This window comes from Drosophila sechellia, chromosome 3L (genome assembly GCF_004382195.2).
Source record: "Drosophila sechellia strain sech25 chromosome 3L, ASM438219v1, whole genome shotgun sequence".
In the NCBI taxonomy this organism is placed as follows: domain Eukaryota; kingdom Metazoa; phylum Arthropoda; class Insecta; order Diptera; family Drosophilidae; genus Drosophila; species Drosophila sechellia.
Window position 1 is genome coordinate 13,642,324 of NC_045951.1, and position 23,342 is coordinate 13,665,665.

General features: G+C 42.6%; 7 protein-coding genes across 11 annotated transcripts; 4 read left to right on the forward strand and 3 right to left on the reverse strand.

The window, feature by feature from the left end:
* Positions 1–30: 30 nt before the first annotated feature.
* Positions 31–14,698, reverse strand: LOC6605621. Of its 4 annotated transcripts, XM_032719805.1 has the most exons (8): positions 14,237–14,681; positions 6,437–7,509; positions 5,062–5,208; positions 4,829–4,990; positions 4,502–4,678; positions 4,044–4,250; positions 766–1,058; positions 31–646 (listed from the first exon to the last, which is right to left on the reverse strand). In XM_032719805.1, the coding sequence occupies exons 2-8, from the start codon at positions 6,852–6,854 to the stop codon at positions 476–478; spliced, it is 1,575 nt and encodes a 524-aa protein (XP_032575696.1). In that variant the 5' UTR covers positions 6,855–7,509; positions 14,237–14,681; the 3' UTR covers positions 31–475. The 4 variants fall into 4 exon arrangements, with proteins under 4 accessions (XP_032575696.1, XP_002030439.2, XP_032575694.1 ...); XM_002030403.2 differs by lacking the exon at positions 31–646 and having other exon boundaries at positions 954–1,058; positions 3,382–4,250; positions 14,237–14,694; XM_032719803.1 differs by lacking the exon at positions 31–646 and having other exon boundaries at positions 968–4,250; positions 14,237–14,698.
* Positions 7,966–8,539, forward strand: LOC6605623 (pre-intermoult gene 1 protein). Its single transcript, XM_002030405.2, has one exon. It carries the CDS (start codon positions 8,005–8,007, stop codon positions 8,464–8,466), a length of 462 nt encoding a protein of 153 aa, XP_002030441.1. The 5' UTR covers positions 7,966–8,004; the 3' UTR covers positions 8,467–8,539.
* On the forward strand, positions 9,315–9,773 carry LOC6605624 (DNA-binding protein HU homolog). Its single transcript, XM_002030406.1, has one exon. The coding sequence runs from the start codon at positions 9,315–9,317 to the stop codon at positions 9,771–9,773; it is 459 nt and encodes a 152-aa protein (XP_002030442.1).
* An 810-nt stretch (positions 14,699–15,508) lies between the features above and the next one.
* Positions 15,509–17,889, forward strand: LOC6605625 (digestive cysteine proteinase 1). Its single transcript, XM_002030407.2, has 3 exons — positions 15,509–15,676; positions 16,107–17,096; positions 17,176–17,889. Exons 1-3 carry the CDS (start codon positions 15,628–15,630, stop codon positions 17,784–17,786), a joined length of 1,650 nt encoding a protein of 549 aa, XP_002030443.1. The 5' UTR covers positions 15,509–15,627; the 3' UTR covers positions 17,787–17,889.
* Positions 17,890–18,492: 603 nt separating this feature from the next.
* Positions 18,493–19,338, forward strand: LOC6605626. Its single transcript, XM_002030408.2, is given in 1 exon segment — positions 18,493–19,338. A coding segment is annotated over 1 exon segment (630 nt). The 3' UTR covers positions 19,123–19,338.
* Positions 19,339–19,419: 81 nt separating this feature from the next.
* Positions 19,420–20,572, reverse strand: LOC6605627 (zinc finger protein 677). The gene has a single exon (XM_002030409.2). The coding sequence runs from the start codon at positions 20,504–20,506 to the stop codon at positions 19,472–19,474; it is 1,035 nt and encodes a 344-aa protein (XP_002030445.2). The 5' UTR covers positions 20,507–20,572; the 3' UTR covers positions 19,420–19,471.
* Positions 20,573–20,701: 129 nt separating this feature from the next.
* LOC6605628 (GATOR complex protein NPRL3) lies at positions 20,702–23,334 on the reverse strand. Of its 2 annotated transcripts, none has more exons than XM_032719609.1 (3): positions 23,192–23,334; positions 22,807–22,952; positions 20,702–22,748 (listed from the first exon to the last, which is right to left on the reverse strand). In XM_032719609.1, the coding sequence occupies exons 1-3, from the start codon at positions 23,192–23,194 to the stop codon at positions 21,050–21,052; spliced, it is 1,848 nt and encodes a 615-aa protein (XP_032575500.1). In that variant the 5' UTR covers positions 23,195–23,334; the 3' UTR covers positions 20,702–21,049. The 2 variants fall into 2 exon arrangements, with proteins under 2 accessions (XP_032575500.1, XP_002030446.1); XM_002030410.2 differs by lacking the exon at positions 23,192–23,334 and adding an exon at positions 23,053–23,069.
* Between the last annotated feature and the right edge of the window lie 8 nt (positions 23,335–23,342).

A 23,342-nucleotide genomic window follows, 5' to 3' on the forward strand; every position in this document is an offset into this window, starting at 1 on the left:
TAAACCGATTTTGTATAAATTCATATTGCGTATATTTTATCAGTACTATCTCACACTAACGATAAACACTAGACTAATTTAAGCTAATCAATTCATATCGATCTACATAAATGAAAAGCCAAGTGGTATATCAATTCTTCAGCAGCAATTTTCGAATCGGTCTTCGCCATTTTAAAACCCCCTACACTTGGCCTTGTATAACTTCTACAAAAAATGTATGACAATATACACACACGTATAAAATGTTTCGATTTGCTCCTCTACGCATTATAATACACACAAAGGCTGTCTTCTAGTTTGGGAACTCGCTTATCGTCTAATATTACTCACTAAGCTTAAGCCTGACTACAACACGTTTGACGTTCAATTTGAATTAAGATTAAGTAGCAACGGTCTCCTACTACGCAAATTAGATGAGAAATCTTCGATTACTTACGATCTAATTTTACAACTCGGGCCTACTTATGCACTAACTTTATAGGGCCTCAGTCGAGGAGCTGCAGGGGCCGTGGTATCCATTCGTACTGCCTGGCGATGATTGGGAGGCAGCTGCTCTCAAAGCGGCCCCGGCTCCAGAGGAACCCGAGGCTCCGCCGGCCTGAGGCTGTATGAACTGTTTAAGGGTTGTTTCCAGCCGGGGAGGATACTGTGGATAAGAATTAGTTTATAACCACGAAAAACATAATCTTGTAATTCTAAAAATATGATGCAATATCTTTAGAAAGTTTCTATTATTTTGGTACTGGGTCAGATGTTCCAACTCACCTCCTGGTTTTCATCCACCGATGGCAGCAGCTCGTCCAGTGAGTTGGGCGTCAGGGGACTGGGCGTGGCCATGGTGACGCGACTGAGGGCGCCATGTTGCATCAACGCCTCACCGATGACAATCTGCGGCTTGTTCTGGGTGAGATGCTGCTGCTGCTGCAATCGGGCCAATCGCAGCTTCATCTCCTGCCGAATCTCCTTCTGCTGCGTCTCCTTCTCGAAGCGCATCATGCTGTAGCTGCGCACCGAGGAGCTGGTGCTGTGCACCGACGCTAGACTTGGTCTTCGAGAACCTACAAACGAAGCAACCAAAAACACAAACGTGTCAGCCAGGTGAATCGATGTGGGAAAATATACGGATGGGGTTGCTGTATCAAAACTGAGTGAGTATCGGAGCGTTTTGGTTAGAAGAAACGGCGTGGTAGAGAAAGATAGTAATTTAGATATGAGAAAGAAAGGCGACAGCGATGCAAAGCCACAGCGAAAGATCATTCCGATGCGATTGGAAAGCAAGCTAAGCAAGTGCGATTGGCTATAGACTCCTCAGTTGCTTGTATTTCGAAAATATGTTATTTTAATTCAAAACTGTTTGTAACTAGAACCTAACAAGTACTTTAAGACCGAACTTTCGAAAAAATTCGTTTACAGTTTTCTTTCTTTTTTTTTTCGAAATATATATAATATTTTAATTTAAAATTAAACTTTTCATTTATTACTCTTGATTGTTTACTAAGTACGATTTAAAACATTTACAACATGTAAAACGCTGCATAAATTTATTATTTTCATACGTAACATACACATGTAACTAACCCTCGAGATAAAATTACGTATACGACAAGTGGTACAAACGTATTGACCTTTTCCCTACAACTAGTCCCAAAATGTTGGATAACAATTCGCTAAACTTGCCAAGGAGCTCGCAACTGGTCTGTAGGATAAGAATGAGGACAAAAAGGAACTTCATACACGAAAAGTTTTCTTTCAAAATGATGTCATCTTTAGTTGAAAAATTCAAGGCGCACAGGAAGAAAAGTAGTAGACGTAGAAGAAGAGCAAGAAGCGCAGGACATTCACATATAGAGTTGCGGGATTAACATATATGGAAGAACATTTTCATATCGTTTATCGATTCGTGTGTGTGTCTGTGAGAGTGTATGTGTGTGTGTGTGTGTAGGGCTTTAAGGACTCAACCGAATAAGTTCAGGCAAAGGTCAGCCGGAGGTTGAGTGACGTAGAAAATCCTGGCGGCAGACAAGTATCCTTAGCTGCCGGCAGGATGCATGCAATTGCAGTTGTGTGCGTGTTCTTTGTGTCTATGTAAGAGAGTGGTATAATTTGTTCGTAATTTGCAATAGTTGAATATATTAGCTAGAAAATCGTGTGGGGTTATGCTATATTACATTGTACTCGGTGTTAGTTTGGATAGATTTTCTATGAACATAGTCACCGCCATATTGCTTCAATATCATCTTGTCGAAATGTATTACTCATCATCCTTAGAATCCGTGATTTTTTAACAACATTTCCTTTACATTAGTAATTCGTTAAATAACATTAACAGTTTGATTAGTTAGTTTGTGGCTTTGTGCGCGTGTATTGCGTTGTGTTCGTGTGTGTGTGTGTGTGTATGTGTTATTTGTTAACGATAGAAAAAGTAAAACAATTTAACAACTTGGTATTTGGAAACAGAGGGAGCTCGGAAGCACATTTAACATCGATCATCAAGAAACGTAAAATTTTTTCATAACTTTATCGTTTTTAACTAGACAGAGGTTTCAATTTAAACACTAATTAGACAAGCAGGGGGACAGGTTTAACCAACGCCAATGTACACAAATTAAAATTCAACTGTAAATAAACTGAGCTGAATTAACGATACATGATTACGTGAATAACTCAATTTGCGCGATTTAATTATGGCACATGAGACATGATTTTAATACGAATTCTGTTAACTACGCTGGGGGATTCATTTGGACAATGTAAATGAGTCACAAAGTATTCCGTTGTCGAGTATTTCCGGGTCATGAACAATAAAACATGTAATCAAATTCCATTCGCCGAATTTTGCTCTTCTAATTGAATTACAAATTCCCATGCTTTTTAACTGTACGAATTTTTTAGTATTTAATTTGGAATGAGTCTAGCATTTGCATTTTCCTCGTATTCTAAAACAGATACGATATTCAAATGTATATGTAAGGACATTTGCGATATGTTATATCTAAGTTTTTCACAGAACAATAGATGTTAAAAATAATGTAATGATTCAAATATACTGTCTGTATTATTCAAATGTACAAATTCAACAATTGAAAGATCGTACACTAAAGACTGAAAGATCTAGAGTTCAGAGTTAGAGAAATGAAAATACAAACTAAGGGCTAGCACAGACTTTGAAATTGATCTCTAACCAGGAGAGGATGCAACCATTGAACAGATACGAGTAGCATATAGTTGGACTTTGTTTTTGTTGTGATGTGGAAGTGTTTCTATATTTTGAGTGGACATGGACATGGACATAGACATGGCGATACGGAATGCGGATGGGGATGAGCAGGCCACACGATCGTACAAATGGATGCGGGATGACTGATGCTTGAGTTGATTTACCGCAAATCGTGGCGTTTCACTCGCCGGCGTGGGCAGTGCGCCAATTTGCAGGTGATGCAACTCGGCGCCAGTGGCGAATCCGCCGCTGGAGTCGCCGCCATTGGTGTCGGCATCGCCGTAACCACCAACCACACCGACATGGCCATAGCCGTAGCTGTAGCCGTAGCCACCAACACCACCAGCACCACCACCACCACCACCAGCACCGCCAGCACCAGGATGAGCCGGATCGCTATCGGCATGGGCAATGGCATGGGCATCATGTGCATGAGGGACTGTTGTGCTGGGTTCTATGCTATGCGGACCGCACTCATCGTCCTCATCATCATTGCCCCCAAAATTCTCAATGCCATTCATGCCCAATAATGTCCTAAATCTATCCTGATTCCTCGACCTCGCCGGCGACAGCTCGAAGCTGAGCAGATGCCGCTGGTGGTTCAGTTGCTTCTGCAGGTGGCGGTTCATCGAGAGCGTGCTCTCGCAGCTGCGGCAACCACTCCCACTGCCAGTTCCACCGCCACCACCACCATCATCAAGGTCGTCCCGCGAATGCTGGCTGCAGCCCGCTCCGGATGTGTGCCGCGACGAGGCCCGGGAATTCTGTTTGGACACCGCCGCTATGTGACACGATATGAGCAATATGGCGGCCGATCTAGCCGCACCTGTTCGTGACGTCGACACCAGGATGCCCTTCGAGCCGCCGCTTCCGGACGCCCCTCCACCGCCGGCCCCGCCTGCCACACCTCCGGCGGCACCCCCGCCCAGTCCGCCGGCCGAGGCGCGTCGGTTGCCGTAGGAGCCAATCGATCCCGTCGACCGGATGCTGGAACGTGACGACGGACGCGCCGAGTGAACGGTAAGCGGTATCCCTGAAAACAAGGTCATACATTTATGAGTAAGCTGAATATCAGTACAAACTTTCAAGCTAACCAAAGAAATATAATGGAGATCAGTAAAAATAAAAAATTGAAAAAATCAAAGGGTGAAAGATTAGGGTTGAAGATGGATTGTTATGCTTTTCACTACGAAAAGAACAGAAATCTGTATCTTTATTTTAAATTATTTAGTTTACTAAAGGACATTTCATTGTGAACATTTGTGAATTGTTTGAACCACTCACCTGTATCGCTGGAGTACAGAATGGGCGGCGGAATGCTGGCATCTCCGTAATTTCGATGCCGCGGATACTTCGTCTTGCTGAACAGATGCAGCACCATGCAGATGAGCCCGGCCAGAACCGCGATGCCCGTGGAGACGCCCAACAAGGTGGGCAGATCCGAGCTCAGTTCGCTGAGATCTATAGAAATAAAAAATGATTTAATATAAATTCGCATAATTGGTAACATAATGATTTTAGGTAACAGCAGCTAATGCTACTTATGCTCCAAAGTATGTTACGATATATTAGAACTATTTAAGTTGTTTATTTGAGTAAAAAAAATATTACCTGGAGTGCAAAAGACACGGCGCGTTGGCTTCACGTAGCTGACTGAGTGAAATCCGCTGGCACACTGGCACATCGCATTGTGCCGCACCTGAACACAAAGGGAGTTCTCGTCGTTGTAGATGCAGGTCTCGTCGTAGAAACACTGATCGCCCAGTTTTTTAGCTGTAAATCAATGATATTGGTAACTAATATATATCTAATCCATATGCTGAGCAGCAGCAAGAACTTCTTACGTTTGGCGCAACCCTTTATCAGTCCAAGTTGCACTGGGTAGTTGCGTTCGCAGCTGCAGGTCTGCGAATCCTTGTCGCAGGATACGTGCAGCAGCTTGACGTCACACTTTAGCTCGTTGCACGGCGCTCCAATATATTTCCCCTTAGCTGCAATGCGCAAACCCAATTTGCATTAACAATTAAGCCGTCTTTAAAAGAATGCAATTTAAATGAATGTCAGGCCATCAAAACGGACAAAAGCCTGGCGCACAGTTTAAGAACTTATTGAGCTTTGAATATTCCTCTTAATTGGTATTTAAAATCAATTGGTTTTGGGAAAAAATGTATGCTTACATATGTTTGCCACTAAAGTGTGAAAGTACAATATTTTACAATTGTAATACCAGCGAAAAGGAATTATAGTTATAAATGGAATTTACAATGCACTTTTATCAGAAATGTGCCGAGTAATTTACTAACAAATTATCAAATGTGGTAAAATATATCGTACGTTTATTAGAATTCAGAGTGTTTACTCAACCGTAAATCATAAAATTTAATTGTCTGCAAACAAATATGAAATGCAATCCTCTTAGAAACCAATATTATAGGCTGACACATTAACAACGCAAATTACCAAATTTGTCAGAAATAAATTGGTTGTTCATAGTAGTTGCAAATATGCATATATTAAATGTTACTATCAGCTTTCGCCATTGACATGCAAATTGCATCAAAATTGAATATTTAATTGCACACCGAATATCAATTGCATTAAAATCTCAATTTGCTTTGTGGAAACACTTATAATGGGCTACCATCGTGTGCTTTGGTAATTTTGGTAATTCCCGCATCGTGGCCAAGATAAAATGGATGGGACCGTGAATCATGCAGTTGCAGCTGCTGCGGCAGATGCGGCACAAGGTGCACAGGACGTGCCAAAAATAAAAGTTAAACAACAACCATGAAAGGACCCGGAATGGCGACTGGATGTTGTGCAATTTATGGCACTCATGATCTCGGCGGTTATTGGGCTTGGGAATCCGCAACCGAGCAAAGGTCAATGCAAACTAACGAAACGCAGCGCCGACCAAGTGCATTATCAACAAAAATTCCATTTATTTCGGTTTGCAAATGCAGCAGCCACAAATATTCATTTACGAAATGGGATTACACAAAAGGGGCGCACAAGTTTTCACAGCAAGTACTTGTATTTAAGGACTTAATTAAGTAACTGGTGTGTATGTATTTAAACAAAAATAAAAGCTGCACAACTGGGATTATATGTGCAAAAAAAATAGATGCAAGTTATTTTGTACAGTTCTAGACTTTGGGATTTATTTAAACTTATTTGTTTTATAAAATAAAATGTAGTGATTTTTGAACCCGAACCCACCTGACTTATTATTAAGCAAGGCCTCCAATTCGTCGACGTCGTCCGGATAACTGCCATAGTCGTCATCATCAGGCACATTGGCGGCATCACGCTTCCGCGTGCGTTTCTCGCCTTTCTCATGCTGTTGCTGCTGCGTTACGCCATCCAGTTCCATCGTGCTGGAGATGTTCAGCAGGATCGGGATGGCAGCCGAGTCGGAGGACGTGGCCAGGACAGAGGCGGACACGGAGGCGTGGAGCAGGAGGAGGCAGCCGTAGAGTAGCACGGCCTGGCCCAGTTGCATGGCCATCAAGTGGCAGCCGTGTGGATGCAGCTGCTGCTGTTGTTGATGTTCTTGCTGTGGCTGCAGTTGCAGTTGCAATTGCAGCGCCATCAGCTGCAGTCGCCGCAGTAGACAAGGCAACGTTAACTTCGCCATTTTATCATTTTCGCACCGCCAGCCGCTACTCAACACATTCGCAATTGTTTGCGAACTTTTGCCATTTGGCCAAGAAGTTTCCGTTTGCGTCGTTAGCAGTTTCAGTTTATGTATTAGTTTGCAGCTCGAGTTTCGGTTTTCGTTTGCGTTTCCGCTGCCTCAGTGGTTTATAACTCGCTTTGGACAAATTGGCCAAACCCCGGTGCACATTACGTATACGTCATGCTGCACATTACGTATACGACGCCGGCCGCTGTTGTTGTTCCTGCTGCTGGTGGTTGTAGTGGTGCTCCTGCTGCTGCTGCTGCTCCTGATGATGATGATGTTTAGCCTTGTCCCGCCTGCCGTTGTCGAGTGGCCAACTAGCTAGCTGCCTGCCCTGCATGATAATTTTATATAATTTGCCCCCGCTGCCACAAATCGGCTCGAGTGGCGCTTGTTTTTGTTGCTTTCACTTCTGCCGTTGCGGTTGCGGTCAGCAGCGTCATCATCTTCGAGTGACCCACTAATGTGTGTTGCATGTGAAGCAACGCTGCACGTCTGCCGCCGCCTTCTAGTCGGTTATTAATTCCATGCAAACTGCAGATTTATGGCACGAACTTTGCAAATCTGGGTTGGTCTTCTCTTTCGGTCTGCCGCGGCTCGTTATCCCGAGCTGAAATTGCACGAAAAAAGGTCAAACATATAAATTTGTGCTTTCACTAAAATAACCATAAATAAAATGACTAGTGCGTGCCATCACATTAAATAATCACGTAGATTACGCGTTTGAAAACGTTTTCTGAACGTAAAGCCATTTTTACTGCGTGTAGATAAAGTGGATCTATAAACGTTTGTATTATATTGTAGCCGCCAAAAAATTAATTATTTTATTTCACAAAATATATAGATATATATTTACTTGATTTATATAAAGTCTGTACAGGTAACAAGGGGTTAATATTATCATCTACAATTACTAAAACAAATTGATAATCAAGAAAACATCTACACAGCTGGCCCAAAGTAAACGAATGTGTGTGTGTTTACTTATATATTTAATCATATTTACTTTTGATTCACGAAAAACGAGATTCGACTGATATGTTGGTATATAAACCAGAAGATTGAGCTTTCTTCGTTTAGATCACAGAATCACCCCAAAACGAAAATGAAACTTCTTCTGGTTCTGGCATTGGCAGTCTTCGTAGCCCACGTGGCTGTGGCCCAGACAACTGATTCGTCTGAGGATGGAGATTACTCTTACGATTACGCTGATGACAACGATACTACAGGAAACTCCGAAGACAACAGTGCAGATTCTGGAGACAGTACTGATAGCTCCACTGACGTCGACAGTGGAAACGACTCGGGGGACGTCGATTCCCATGACGACTACGAAGGTTCTAGCGATGTCACAGAAGCACCAACTGCTGCTCCAGTTTCCAAAAAGAACAAGAGGGCTGGTGCCAGGAAAAACAACAGGAACTATAAGAATCGGGCAGCAGCTAAACGTCGCAATGCCGCCGCTGCCAAGAAAAATAATAACAAGAGGGCGGCTAAGAAGCGAACACCTGTTGCCGCCAAGAAGCGGGCAAATGCTGGAGCCAACAAACGCAGGCGCTCTGGATAAATCCAGTTTATTATATTCGTAGCTACAAATTATAAACAAAATAAAAAATTAGAAAAAAAACTTGTTCCCAAAATTACCAAGATTTATTACTATATCATTATTGACTAGGGTTAAAAAAATAAAAAATTATACAAAAATGTTGATTCCAAAATTTCCACGATTTATCACTATATCATTATTAGTTAGGGTTTGTGTTAATATATTATAATTATAATAATATTTATTCAGAATATATTGGTTGTTTATTATTGTTAAATTTGTACAAAATTTGAACGTCACAGAAATTTTGAATTATTTCGATGTTGCTTTCCCGCATTTGTAAATAAACTTCTTTTTGATAAAACAAAAACATACACCGCATATGTATATTTGAAGAATTATATAATTTACAAGACTTTTAATGTCTTATCTGAAAGAACTTTTTTTCTATAAGACTACTAGCAGGTCGACTAATGCGTAAACCAAATTGTTGAAAGATCCAGATAAAACATTTGTGAACGGAATAACCTTGGCTCTTTTAATATAAAAGAGTTTATATTACTTTTGCCTGCTCTAATACGAAATATAATTTCTTAAGTTCAACATAAAGCAACCGAAAAATGTTAAACAAATACAAGTACAACACACAGCTGTTCTAAGCCACCGAAAATGAAAACGATGAATTAAAAAACCAATATTTGCATTCTACAGATGTACATAGAAAAATAATGTAAAAAAGCTTTATATATTTTTAAATTTCTTCAGAGAAGAAAAAACTATAAATACCAAGTGTTGAGGACTTTTAACCTCAGACGTTTATTCCTTAGGTTACCTATCTGTTCGTTGACTCTATAGATACAAAAAAAAATATGAGGCTGCTGTGGGTTTTAAGCCTGGCCATATTGGTTGCCTTCGTAGCGGGTGCTGATGACACTGCCGATGACTATTACGATTATTACGACTATGGTGATGACTACTATGGCGACTATGATGTAGAGTCTAGTTCGGAAAGTGGTATTGGTGCATCCGCTAGCTCAGAAGATGATGCTAGCACCTCCGAGTTCTTCACAGCTGACACAGCTAGTTCTTCAGAAACTGGAGATAGTTCCTCCGCAGAAACGGCCTCCAAGTCAACTCCAACCAAGGCAAAGAAAGCCAAGAAAGCCGCTGCCCGCAGAAGTAGACGACGCAGGCGCACCACCTTGGCTCCAAGACGCTCCACCACCGCTGCTCCCAAACGCAAGGTAGTGGCAGCTGCGCCTGCCAAGAAGCAAACACCTGTTGCCCAAAAGAAGAAGACACCTGTGGCAGCCAAACGCACCGGATAAATCATTCATAGTCACTAAAAGTTCTGACATCAGATTTTTAGGAAGACCAAGAGACAACTTGTAGAATCTACATTAGTCTGTGAATATTTCATATGTTTTTTTCTGTACATAAAATCCATTTAAAAAAAAAACAAAGATAATGAGACGTTTTGTAATTTACCAACAATATATATTATTCATACAAAATATACAACACTTTTTTATTAGATGGCTTAAGTGATCATTCTTTCGGAAGAAACTAATCTTTAGCAGCCGTTTCTGAACACTTAAAATCGAAAGGCAGCTAGAAATCAATATTCCCTAAAAGAAAACAAATTCCTTGAACGAAACATGCATTTAAAAATAATAAAGAAACTGTATTGGTTTAAATATAATCTGCAGCCAGATTAGTATAAATCGTTCTAGTGGCCTATTATTACCGAAGCAATTTTAAGTCAGCTGCATTTTGCTGCATATTTTTAGGCGTTCACATTTACATATGCCAGCGCATTGGCGCATTGTGTTTCTATTTAGCAAAAGCCAATAGCATCTATAAATAGTAATTATGCCCTCATACATGTAGACATAAATGCACAGGGACACTTAATTACTGATGCGCACAGGCGACAATTGTTTAATGGCGAAAGGATAACGAAAAGGGAGGAGGATGAGCGCCATCGACCGCCACAATGGGCCCATTGTTTTCGATTTCAATGCCGACATTCTGGCAGTGGTATTGCCAACAGAAATCCCGTGTATCCAGTGCACTGCGGCCCAGATGAAAGCCACTCCGCATCCAAGTGTTTGTGTTTGCCCGAGAGAGATCCAATCTTCCAGTGTGTTGGTGGCGGCAAAGCACACATCCATAGGCACACCCACACCCACACGAATGTTTCCTCTTGTGGCACCCGCTGTGCCGCTTGGTGAGCCAAGTGTGGCAACAATCTGAATCATCGTTTTAGTTTCCCCCTACAGCCCGACCACCAGATCACCAGGGTATATGAATCGGTTAGTATATTCGCCGGGAATCTTCGTTTGGGAGGACCAAAATTATCGAAAATTCTATGTATTTACTAGATTTGTAGTTATCTATATATTTAGATTGATACTGTGGATACCTTCGATGACCGTGAATGTTATAAATATCCTATTTCAGTTTTTGCCTAATACGATACCGGATCCCCCAACTAGCTAAACTTGTACAGGGTATTACAGCACACTAACACCGTTTGCAATTGTAGGCAATGGGCTGACGTGGAATGAAAGAGGAGGTGGGTGCGGAGGATAAGGCCGCTGTAATATCTGTGGCTGATGCCTTAAGAGGAAAATGCGATAATGTGCGCTAAACAATGAACAATGCAGAAATGGCATAAAAATAGCCAGAAGTGGGATATGAAGTGGGACACTGCGGCGGGAATTATAATGAAATATGTGTTTGCCTTCGAGGATGATAACGGCCAGGATGATGGCGGTCGGTGGTGTTGGTCTGGTTAGCACTCACAATGATGTGATGATGATGGCAAGTGCCCGATATATGCAGATTGTAGGTGTGGCTGCTGACGTTGATGGGCACCTCAGGAGGAGCAGATCGTCACATTTTAGATACTGCTTTTGACATTTACATGTTTTGCAATGCAAATCAGATGGGGCACAGACTTGTGCTAAATGAATTGGAAATTTAAAAACGACGACGATTTAGGTTTCGTGAAATATCTTTTTAAATTATGAGACAATCTTTTCCTTGTTTGTGAAATATGGATAAATATTTAGAGAATTTTCTTTACCCTTTATAGTAGTTATACTTATTCTATACCACCTACAATCTATTATCATTTATCCAGATATTAGTGTAGTTATATCTCTTATAAGTTGATATCTTTAACAATATTTAGCACATAAATCAAACTTTTAAGAATTTCAGATTGCTCACTTTTTGATAACTATCTTAAACGCCCAACAAAGACATAAACTTCCTCCTTGTGGATGTATAATTTGAAAAACAATTTGCATTTCCTCGAGGGCAATTCATTTTCCATTCCTTCGGAGCGGCAAAAAGTGGCAGAGAGCAGGGAAACTAAAAGTTTCCGCACTCCAAAGAAATTTTCTCTAACAAGGCATTTAGTTGGCAAACAAAAATACGTGCATATTTCTAACCCAACGGTGGGCAGAATGTTTATGTAATTACCGACACGTTTATAAGCGATGGCGTTTTTGTCAGCAGGACAAGGGGCATAGGGGCAAAGGACTCGAAGAAAGTGAGCGAGTAACTAGCAAAGAGCAGAGCAATTTATGTAAGTGCGAGATATTTTTATGCATCGGCAAACCATTAAAATGTGCATAATGCAATCCCTTCCAGCACTTTGCATATAAATTTCCACCGGCTGAGGCAAGAAGCGGCATAGCGGAAATGCAAGTCCAATAACAAGCGCAGTCGAGAACGAAAGGGATTGGCATGGGCTTAGTGGACATTGTATACACTGCTAAAAAGGGGGTTGTGAATACCAATTTCATTTTATTCAGTCAGAATCAATAATGTTCGCTACGTTTCCGGCTAGTGTGAATATAGTTAGATTATTGATTTCGTAATGCGTATTTAAGTTTCACATTTATTTATTTAATTGACGTTTAAAATAACTAGTTTAAACGACCAACCGTGTTATTCTGTATTTCAATATAAGACTTTCATATTAAATCTTCCAAGTTAACAAGAGAACATTAAATCACAATTTTATATGTACAATTATATACATTATTATTCCTCTTTGGATTTTTTTTACACCATGTAGACCAAAATAGCTTATTTTTTGAGTGCCCACACTTGCAATGCCAATGTGAATGAACGCACATCCTGCTACTTCTATGTGTTTGTGTGTGTGTGTACTAGGATATACCTCAGAACCTCTCCGAAGGGAGAGTGGCACCGTTATAGTAACGGTAACGGAAGCAACAAACGCAAACATCATCCTGCATTCTGCATCGCCGAAGCTTGTCCCTCTCTCTCTCTGTCTCTCTTCCTCTCCGAGAAGAGAAAGTCGTAGAGAGCGGGAGAGCGGTGCGCCTGCCCCTAGAGAGTACCGTTGCTTCTAGCGGTACATAGGGCTTTGCGGAAACTGCACTCGTGTGCGTGTGTGTGGGGGTCCTACTTTTAGGCACTGATAAAGGCAAATTTACATACGCCGAAATGCCCCACCGCCCCCAGACTCCCTACCCACTTAGTTTCGGCCACGGCTTTTGGCTTCTTATGTGTCGCCGATGCCGATGCCGTTTAAAATGTAGGTTACACACAGCGAAAGAGGACCCGCAGACGCACACAAATCACATTCACACAAAAACATTCGCACACATTCAGAGCGAGAGACAGAGAGAGAGTAGCGCACACATGCACGTGTATACGTACATGCAATATATTTTAGCACTTTCCGTTTTCCCTTCGGAACGTGTCCTGCTCTAAGGTAATAAAAGTTTTACAATTTTTTTGGTTACACACAAACACACGCGCGCCTATTCGTGTGTGTGCATGGCTTTTGTCTTTCACTGGGGGCCCAAGTCAGCTGGGCCTTACAGATTTTGATTCCCACAAATTCAAAGTTACGGACTCCGTGACCCGTAAAAGTATGCTACCAAAACGAACTATTCGCCAGTTTTGCGAGAGATTAAAACGTGAGAAAATTAAAAAATGTTTTTGGCAAACTTTTGAGAAGGGCTCATATATAAGAAAGTTTTACCTTTCAGTTTATTTCCAGGAATTTGCTTTGTTATCTAAAAATTACATTACTAGTTTAATATTAAATGGAAATAAAACGTTACTATTTGCTAATTCTCACCATAGAATAAAAATGTAAATACAGATTTGCTACTTCCGCACCTATGATTTTGATTATCTGCACTAAATGGTTAATTATTTCTTTTTAAAAAATTGAGAGGAAACGAAGTCAATATTATTTTGAAGTACATATTGAATCACATCAATTGGACTAATAGGGCAAAACAAAAATGCTTCATATTGCAAACAATCCTTTCACAAAGAAGCTCTTATTCGCTGCTCAAAATGCAATTTTCGTTCCACGTCAATATCCAATTACACCTTAAGAGGCATTCAAGGACTTCTAGCATCCTGCTGCTTGTGCTTTTCCACGAACATAATTTATATTGTTTTTGTTGACTTTTTGATGACCGACTGTGTGAGTTGGTGAGCGGCGGAATAGAGAATATGTAACAACTGTGACAAGGGCAGGAAATGCTCCTCTAGCCCCATAATACTATACAGATTTGAACCAAAAACTCATACATATTTACGCGAACAGCTATGTACATATCTATTGTATTGTAGTACCTATGTATGTGGATGGATCGTGTACATATGTATATGTTCGTCTGGGAGTTCTTGTTTTTGTGTGGGGATTCAAAAGGCCTGCCAAAACAGCCAATCAGGAACCAATCAGCGATAAATCAAAGTTTGATTTCATTTTCAGCAACGTTGCTACCTTTTTCGGACTGCTTTTCCTCCGCTGCCAATTACAGAAACATTGTGTTTTCGCCTATCGAGTTGAAACTTTCACATAATTCGCCTAACTTGGCGTTTCAAACATTTAACTTTTGCCAATTCGGGGCAGGCAAAACTTTTAGCCTCACTGGCTCGCACACACAAGCACTTTTCGTTTAATTTTTAATGCACTTTTAATTGCGTTTTCTTGTACGGCGCACTTGTACGGTTTGCAGTGCATTAATCCACGTCTTACAACATTCCCAGATATCTGTGTGTTGTCTAGTTCTTGCTGGTATAAAAGAAACCATGCGATTTGGGAATCGAACTTGTGCGATTGGCGAACTTAACGGTACTGAGCCGAACCCACAGCTGTAACGGTAAAGAACGATGTGTGGGCGAGGACGACAACGACGACGATGCTGCTCCTTCGGTGGTTGCTTGACATCTGCTCGGGGTCCTTTCGGGATTCCGTGCTGTCCGACTATCGGCTCGGTGGAGAGCGGGCGCAATGCAGCAAAACTTGGCGTAGGTTCATGTTCCGAAGCGGGGATGAGACTTTATATCGCTGACCAGAACTCTGAGAGAAATGAGAGAGCAGAGAGAGAGTCGTTGTGATGAGACAGATGAGTGACTGACTGTCTATGCGTCCTAACTATCAGCTGTTTAACAAATTTAAAAATTGAATTTTTTCAATCCGGATTCTTATCCCTAGACACGTTTCCATCTTTATATTTTAATCTTGATTATTGGATCAATCGCGGTTTTTTGTATTATTTTTTATTGGAAGCTTAGCCAGAAAGAAGTGCATCAAATATTTTAAATTAAAAAAAAAAACATTTAATCTCAGTGATGAGCACTATGGTCACACTATATGTATAAAATATCGGTATAACCATGTGCACCCTGTGCACGCAATACAAAATGTAATTTCTATCGATATTTAAAATAAAATTGCAAAATCAAACTATACCTCTTAAGCTACAAAATCGAGGCATATGATATTTTATTAAAATAAAGAAGCAATTCTTGAGTAAGTTAACAGAAATGAGATTTAAGTTTTTAAGAAGTCAATTCCTAATAAAGAAATGATCTTAAATTTAAAAAAAAATGCTAACGGGTTACATAGAATTGCGAATAACTTGTAGAATAAAATACTACCATAAAAAACCAAAAACCGTTGATAAGCTCTTATTACAAACTTGAAAGCTCTTCAACCGATGAATACCAATGTTTTTCACGGCGGCGTTATCTCCTCACCCATAGAAAGTTGTTGTTAAAGCAGTCGGACTATTGAGCCGGCAGAACAGTTTAATTCTTCGAAAAGATAGGTAGTTTAGTAGAGTCGGGATTAATTAATATTCCAGACAATTCTCTGGTGAATTCTCTAGAATGCAAGTGTTTTTAGCTTTAGCCCTGCTCGCAGGCTTGGCTTTCTCGGGTGAGTTATAGGCGTTAGAATGCTGAAGTGTTTAGCCAAACAAAGAATAATTGTTTCTGCGTTTGTGTGCGCTTTAAACTAATGCACACATGCATATATTAAAACAATCGAGGTCATCGTTTTAGAATTGAAACTTTACCTTATCAGTGTTTTTGCCAAAGTGAAAAAATTACATTTTTATTTAACATACAAATTAGATCAAATAAATGTAATTTGATTTTTAAATGGTTAGAATTATATTCCGTCCAGTGGGCATGTACTGCTATTTTGACCGCAGCTGTGTATATGTACATATATATGTATATACAAAGTTTATAAGCAATGGCGTGAGCTTGAGCCTCGATGGCTGCCCTTTACCGTTTGATATTGCCAAATTCCCGCTCATTTTCTTTTCATCTGAATCTCTCCCCACTTTCGCCAACGACAATAGCTAATGCCACGAATCCGCCGAAATGGGATCCAAACTACATAGTCAAAGGAACCCTGTACATTCCGTACGCCGAGATTGCGGAACCCTTTTACGCCTGGTATGACAAGAATACGAAGCGATCCCGCATCGATTACTACGGCGGAATGGTGAAGACGTACCAGCTGGCTGGCGAGGGTCAGTACGGAACCCTGCTGAAGCTGGCACCGATTACCACCAAGACGGAGAACAACAAGCTAACCTGTCTCCAAGTGAATGGAACCGCCAACCAGACTATCGATATTCAGAGCATCCTGCCCGATGCGAAACCCTTCAGCCTGGTGGGCACCGAGTCCTTTTTGGGCTACACGTGCGACAAGTTCCGCCTGGAGTCGACCATTGGCCAAAAGAAGAACATCTATACGCTGTGGGTGCGGTACAAGAAGTCGCCGCATTATCCCTCTAGCAGAATGCCCATTCCTGTGCGCTACGAGATGAGGGGCTATAATACCCTGCTAGGATCCCACTACGACCATTACTACTTGGACTATGACAGCTACGAGCACGATGATATTCCCAACGAGGTGTTCGAGATCGATGACAGCCTGCAGTGCGTCGGATTCCCCGGACCCGGCACCGGTCACTATGCCACCTTCAATCCCATGCAGGAGTTCATATCCGGAACCGATGAGCATGTGGACAAGGCCTTCCATCACTTCAAGCGCAAGCATGGAGTTGCTTATCACAGCGACACGGAGCACGAGCATCGCAAGAACATCTTCCGTCAGAACCTCCGCTACATCCACTCCAAGAACCGGGCCAAACTCACCTACACGCTGGCCGTCAATCACTTGGCCGACAAGACCGAAGAGGAGTTGAAAGCACGTCGCGGATACAAATCATCGGGCATCTACAACACCGGCAAGCCGTTCCCCTATGATGTGCCCAAGTACAAGGACGAGATTCCCGACCAGTACGACTGGCGGCTGTACGGCGCTGTCACTCCGGTGAAAGGTGGGTTCTTTCATTCCATAAGTTCTTACTTAGATGACTTTGATAATAATTAATTGCTTAAAACGTAAACTACCCTTAGATCAATCTGTGTGCGGATCGTGCTGGTCATTTGGCACCATTGGCCACCTGGAGGGCGCCTTCTTCCTGAAGAACGGCGGCAATCTGGTCCGGCTCTCCCAGCAGGCGCTGATTGACTGCTCGTGGGCCTATGGCAACAATGGCTGCGATGGCGGCGAGGATTTCCGCGTTTACCAGTGGATGCTGCAGTCCGGCGGAGTGCCCACGGAGGAGGAGTACGGTCCCTATCTGGGCCAGGATGGCTACTGTCACGTCAACAACGTGACGCTGGTGGCACCCATTAAGGGATTCGTCAATGTGACCTCCAACGATCCAAATGCCTTCAAGCTGGCTCTGCTCAAGCACGGGCCTCTGTCGGTGGCCATTGATGCTTCTCCCAAGACATTTAGCTTCTACTCGCACGGAGTTTACTATGAGCCAACGTGCAAGAACGATGTAGATGGACTGGATCATGCTGTCTTGGCCGTGGGCTATGGCTCCATCAACGGAGAGGACTACTGGCTGGTGAAGAACTCGTGGTCCACCTACTGGGGCAACGATGGCTACATCCTGATGTCGGCCAAGAAGAACAATTGCGGTGTCATGACCATGCCCACTTATGTGGAGATGTAGATCGTCCCGCTCCCACCTACATATTTCTTATTTTGTGTACTCTTTTTATTTCCACGCCCCCAGGGCGCTAAATATGCAATACATTTCATGAACTCTTTTGTAATCCAAGTCTTTTGAATCTTATCACTGCTCCGCCTGGCCGGAGATGGAGCTAAGTTTAGCTTGGGCCATTATCTGCGCAGTCTATGGTGTTTCTTAAGTCCGATAAGCCTGGAAGACAATGACCATTTACCAGTTGAACTTTGCGCAAGTTGCAACAGTTTTATGCGAATCGGGGTCTTTGCCATTAGTAGTGGAAATAATTTCTACAGTAAAAACTCGCTACATTTTTAAAAATTTTAATCGTGTAATTATGAAAACTATTCTATAAAGTCTACATATAATTAGTTCTAATAAGCTTTACTTAAAATAAGAAAACATTATAATTTTTTATTAAAAAAATTTGCAAGTTAAAGGATTCTATTTTATTTAGTTTTTCAATTACAATAAATTACAAATTTACCATGACGAATACTTTCAACTGATTTTACAATTTTTACTGCTACACTACTTTTAATTTTATATTAATTGTTCATTTGTATATAATATATATTTATAAAGTAATTTTCTAACACAAAAAATAAGTCTAAAATTTTAATGCATATTTATTGGCAGAGATGTTGCATCCCTGGAATTGCGCCAATTGGTATTTTTCTGCTGTCACTTGATGGTCATCCGATGCAGTTTAGTTATTCTTTTTGAATAGTATTTGCTTAGAATCGAAGGAAACCCCGAAGACATGAATGAATTGGCGAAGATGTGCCGAGTGTGCATGGACGAGTCGGATGACCTGCTAGACATCTACGACAACAAGAGCTGGGGGGACAGGCTGAGCGCCGATCTACAGAGAACCAAGGAGCCGGAGCCCACGCCGGCTGAGTTGCTGAATATCTGCAGCGCATATCCAGTGGATACCGGGGACGGCTTTCCGCTGAAGATTTGCGAGCCGTGCCTGATAAAACTGCGTGAGGCCTTGAGATTCAAGAGGCGCTACACAAGGACCATGGAATACGTAGCGCGCGTGAAGAGGGAGCAAAGCGACAAGGAGACATGCGATCTCCTGGAGGCCGAGGATTGGGATTTCGCGGATCCCATCAAGAGCGAAAACGAGGAGGAGGAGGACGGGGACGGGGACGATAAGCAGCTGAAGAAGGAGAATAACAACGAGGTGGAAAAGAAGCGGTCCTTCAAATGCGCCGACTGCCCGAAAAGTTTCACCGGCAAGGCCCATTTGACCCTACACAGTCGCACCCACACCAAAGTATCCACGAGGACAAAACGAAAAACTCTTAAATAGCCCTACCGATCTCAGCCCACCGTTAAGCGCTTGGCAAAATATAGCCAACTACAATAGTTATTAATCATCTTGTATAATCATTTTAAAAATAAGTTCCATATATTTTTTAAGTAGAAACAAGTTAGGGACTAATGATGAAAGTACATATGGAGTGTAGTTTTAAAAACTATTGCATGTTCTCATATAAATAAATGATAAGCGGATCGATTCAGAATAGTTTTTAAGCAGCTTTCTCACTTTGGTTGCCAATACTAGCTTTGTCGACAAGAAAACAAGAAGGATTATATGGACATTAAAGATAGGAAATTATCTTTAACAAATCTCTTAAACTACTCAACTCAACTCTCAACTACTTAAGCTTATTTCTTTTTGTTTCTTGGCTGCTCGTCCGTGTCTTCTCTCCCGTGTGTGTTGTCATATGTCTCTGTAGGCCGTTTAGTTGCTTGAACCTTTGCTGGCAAATGGAACATTTGAAGGGCTGTTCACCAGTATGAGTCCGGGTGTGGACTTGCAGTTGACCGAATTGCCGGAAGCGCTTGGGGCAGTTCGGACAACCGAAGGGACGCTCGCCGGTGTGACAGCGTGTGTGGCTCTGCAGGTTGCCCTTCTGGGCAAAGGATCGCGGACATAGGGAGCACTTGTAGGGTCGCTCGCCAGTATGTACGCGCATGTGAATAACTAGGTTTTGTTTTTGGATGAACGACTGTTTGCAGAGCTTGCACCGATATGGTCCGCGACCCCTTTTCGGTTTGCCCCGTATTGAGGCGTTCCAGGTTTTATCATCATCTTCGTGGTCAAGGTCACTATCCGGGCTCCATGAGTCATTATCCGAGTAGGATCTCGCCCTCCTCTTGGACTTATTGTCTGGCGTCTTTATTGGAGCATCACTTTGCGCGAGCTCATGCTCATTGTTGTCTGGAAGAGGAGAAGGCATTGGCTGCGGCTCTGGAGACATGTACTTAACCTGTACAAGCTCAACTAAAAGAGGTTCCCGGCCATGAGGTTCGGATGTATCCGACGTTGCACCACCTTTAATTACCGAGACCGGCATCTGTGGCTCAATGCTATCCTTTATATTCAGGCAATACTCTATATCGTCCAGCTCCTTCATCATCAGCCGCAGCTGGTCAAAGTACTGATGGCTCTTTCGGCATTGCCGTCTTAGCCGATAGGCATTTCTTACGGCCTCCGCACACTCCACGCAGATGAACTGTGGCATTCCGTCCTCCTTGTCCACGCTGCATCCGCTGCATTCCCTCAGCATTGTTGCCAAGACCGGCTCCGGCTCCTGGACCCGATTGGAGGCACATGGCTCTGTAAATATATCCAACAGGCAGTCGGATTCGTCCCTGCAAACGCGGCACATTTTCGAAATGTCCATCATGGCCGATTTCTAGAGCTTCGTAGGCAGGATCAAAAATAAGCAATATCAACAAAATGCAACTTGAAAATAAAATACCAATCACTGGAATATACCGAAAAAATACCAAATAATCAGCTGTGCTTTGCATTTTATTAATTTATCAGCTTTGATTTATGATTTAAAGATGTTTTTTTTAAGCTAAAAATGGGTTTTACATATTTTTTAAATATTTTATTTTAATCTTGCTCTTAGAGCATCAGAATATTCCCCACTTATCGATATACCTTAAAGCTGTACAATTGGCGCGAAGTTTAAAATATAACGCTGTTTTGAATATGAGTTTGTTGTATGAAATCACGCAAAAACAATAGTTTGACAATAATTGAATTGAACTTAAGAACTTGCTTGTACAAATAAATAACAATATATGTAGTCTACGAGCGTAAATTGATGTGCTTCGCAAACTTTACAAACTTAGATGCATACATATTCTATAGATTATATTCAATAACTAAACAAAAACATTCAACATTAAGATCTTGGAATGCAAATTCGTCCCAGATTCTACTTGGTATTGTACATGGATGCAATTGCAGGATCTTCCGTTTCGTAGATGATAAGCACATCCCTGAATTTATCCAGCAATTGCAGCAGTTGCGAACGGCGCAGGTTCTCGAAGTACATGATCTCCTCCAGATGGTGCTCGCTCTTAAAGTAACCCATCTGATACAGCTTCACAAGCAGTGAGAGATCATCCACGTTGGCAGAGGCGGGAATTCGACGGATGGCGGCTCGATCCGCATCGCTGAAAACCTGTAGGAGCTCCTTCAACTTCTGCTCATCCTCCATGGAATCGAGGCTGTCGCAATTGTCCGTGCTCATCGAGGCGGTGATGCTGAAATTGGACTTGTGGCTGGATGATGGCTGCACGGCGATGTTGTCCGAGGCCAGTGAGGAATGATCCTCGGACACCTCTCGACGATGTCCGCCCACCAATACCGCTGGCACTGGCAACGGATGACTGGACATGCTAAGCATGGAGCCATGCAACTCGTCCGCATCTGGTTCTTGGTCACCTTCTTCATCGCTAATGGCATCCCTTAGATGGTTGCTGCAGGAGGCCGAATCTCCGAATTCATCCTCGCTGGGCATAAACTGAACGTACGTGTGCAGCTGCATGAGCAGATGATGCTGCAGCATCCAAATCACCATTTGTGCGAGGATACCCTGTCGCGCCGGCTGCTGCAGGGGCGTGGTTAAGTGCCCAATCGAAGTGGGCAATGAGAAATCGGAAATCACCTCAAACAGCGACATACCGGCGAAACGAGCCGAGAACTTCTCCACCAGGTGGGACTTCGTGTGCAATGGTGCATCCGGCGCGATCACATAGACATTTGTCTCGCAGAGTGGATAAATAATAGTAGCCTTAGCCCAGTAGACCAAATGCGAGACGAGCTTATAAACATGCTCGATACTCAAGTCTGCATTGGAGGACATGCTCTGCAGACTGATCAGTGGGTCGTAGACGTCGACTAGCTGCCATAGCATGCGTGCCCCAGTCGGTGGAACACAGTCCAACAATTCGGCAAAGTCCACCAGCAGCAGCATGCCATGATAGGGCTTCAGAGCACGAAGACACCGATCTATGGTCTCTGGATCCACCATGCTGCCCTTCTTATGGAGCTGGTGTGCCTTAGCGGGCAGGCAGAAGCACAGCGTTAGGTTGTGATTCAGCGAGGTACTCAGCAGTCCAGTGGTGCACAGATCGTGGAAGATGGAGCGCAACGCCTGCGCCAAGCTACAGCGCTCTGCAATCAACTCTAGTGTGCGTTCCAGCGGCTGTTGCTGCTGTTCGTCGTGCGTGCGGGCCATTTGGGCCGTCTGCTCGGTGAGATAGCCACTGCGCTGCTCCTCGAACTTCAGCGCCAGTCCAAGGCGCTTGCTCAGTTCGTGGTAGCACTTAACAATCGAGTAGCTGGCCTGTGCATGCAGCGCAAAAACAATATTGATGAGCATCTGTTGCTTGGCCATTGGTCCGCTTCTCTGCTCCTTGTGCGGTATTAGCGTGGGATGACTGACAAAGCGTACGTCGTTCAGTTTGAGTTCAAACTTTTGGTTGCATAGCTGTGGTTTAACAGCAAACAGAGCGGAAAGGACCTCGTCAGCGAATCCCTGCAGTTGTCCTTGGCTCTTGGCAGCTCCCAAGTGGGTGGGTGTCTGCAGCAGATCGTCCGTATTGGCCACGGCATAGGGATTGCGCTTTCTGTGATTGAATAAATCGGTTTAGTCTAGCTGAGAACCCTTTGAATTATCAGTAGAACCTGGACTTCCGCTGCTCGTCGTTGGCCACCTCCGTTTGGCCGAGAGTCTGGTAGGGATACCTGTACAGTAACCGATCCCCCTTGCTATCGAAGTAAACCAGGATTACGGCCAGGGGATTCACATTAGTCTCCATGGCACACTTCACCTTTTGGGTAAATTAAAATATGAACATTTGCATTAACAACTGGGATCAGGGTCAACAATTAAAGCAAAGTAAATAAATGTAAAATAAAAAATATATTTACAGCAGTGTGGCTCTCTTTTAATTTGCATAAAATACCAAAACTTTAATTAAATTGTAGGCATGATAGTTTTCATTTTTCAGGCTTAACAATTATTTAAATGCAAAGCAGTTGACTTTTTTAAATCATTTGAATAACTTACCATATATAAAGGTCCAAAAATTGGAAAAGCTTAAACGAAAAACGGTCTTGCTATTTCAATCGATATACATCGGCAAGGCTCATCGTATGGGATCCCTGGTCGAGCGATAACGATCTATCGCTCCGCTGTAGTGTGACCGTCTTCGGTTGGT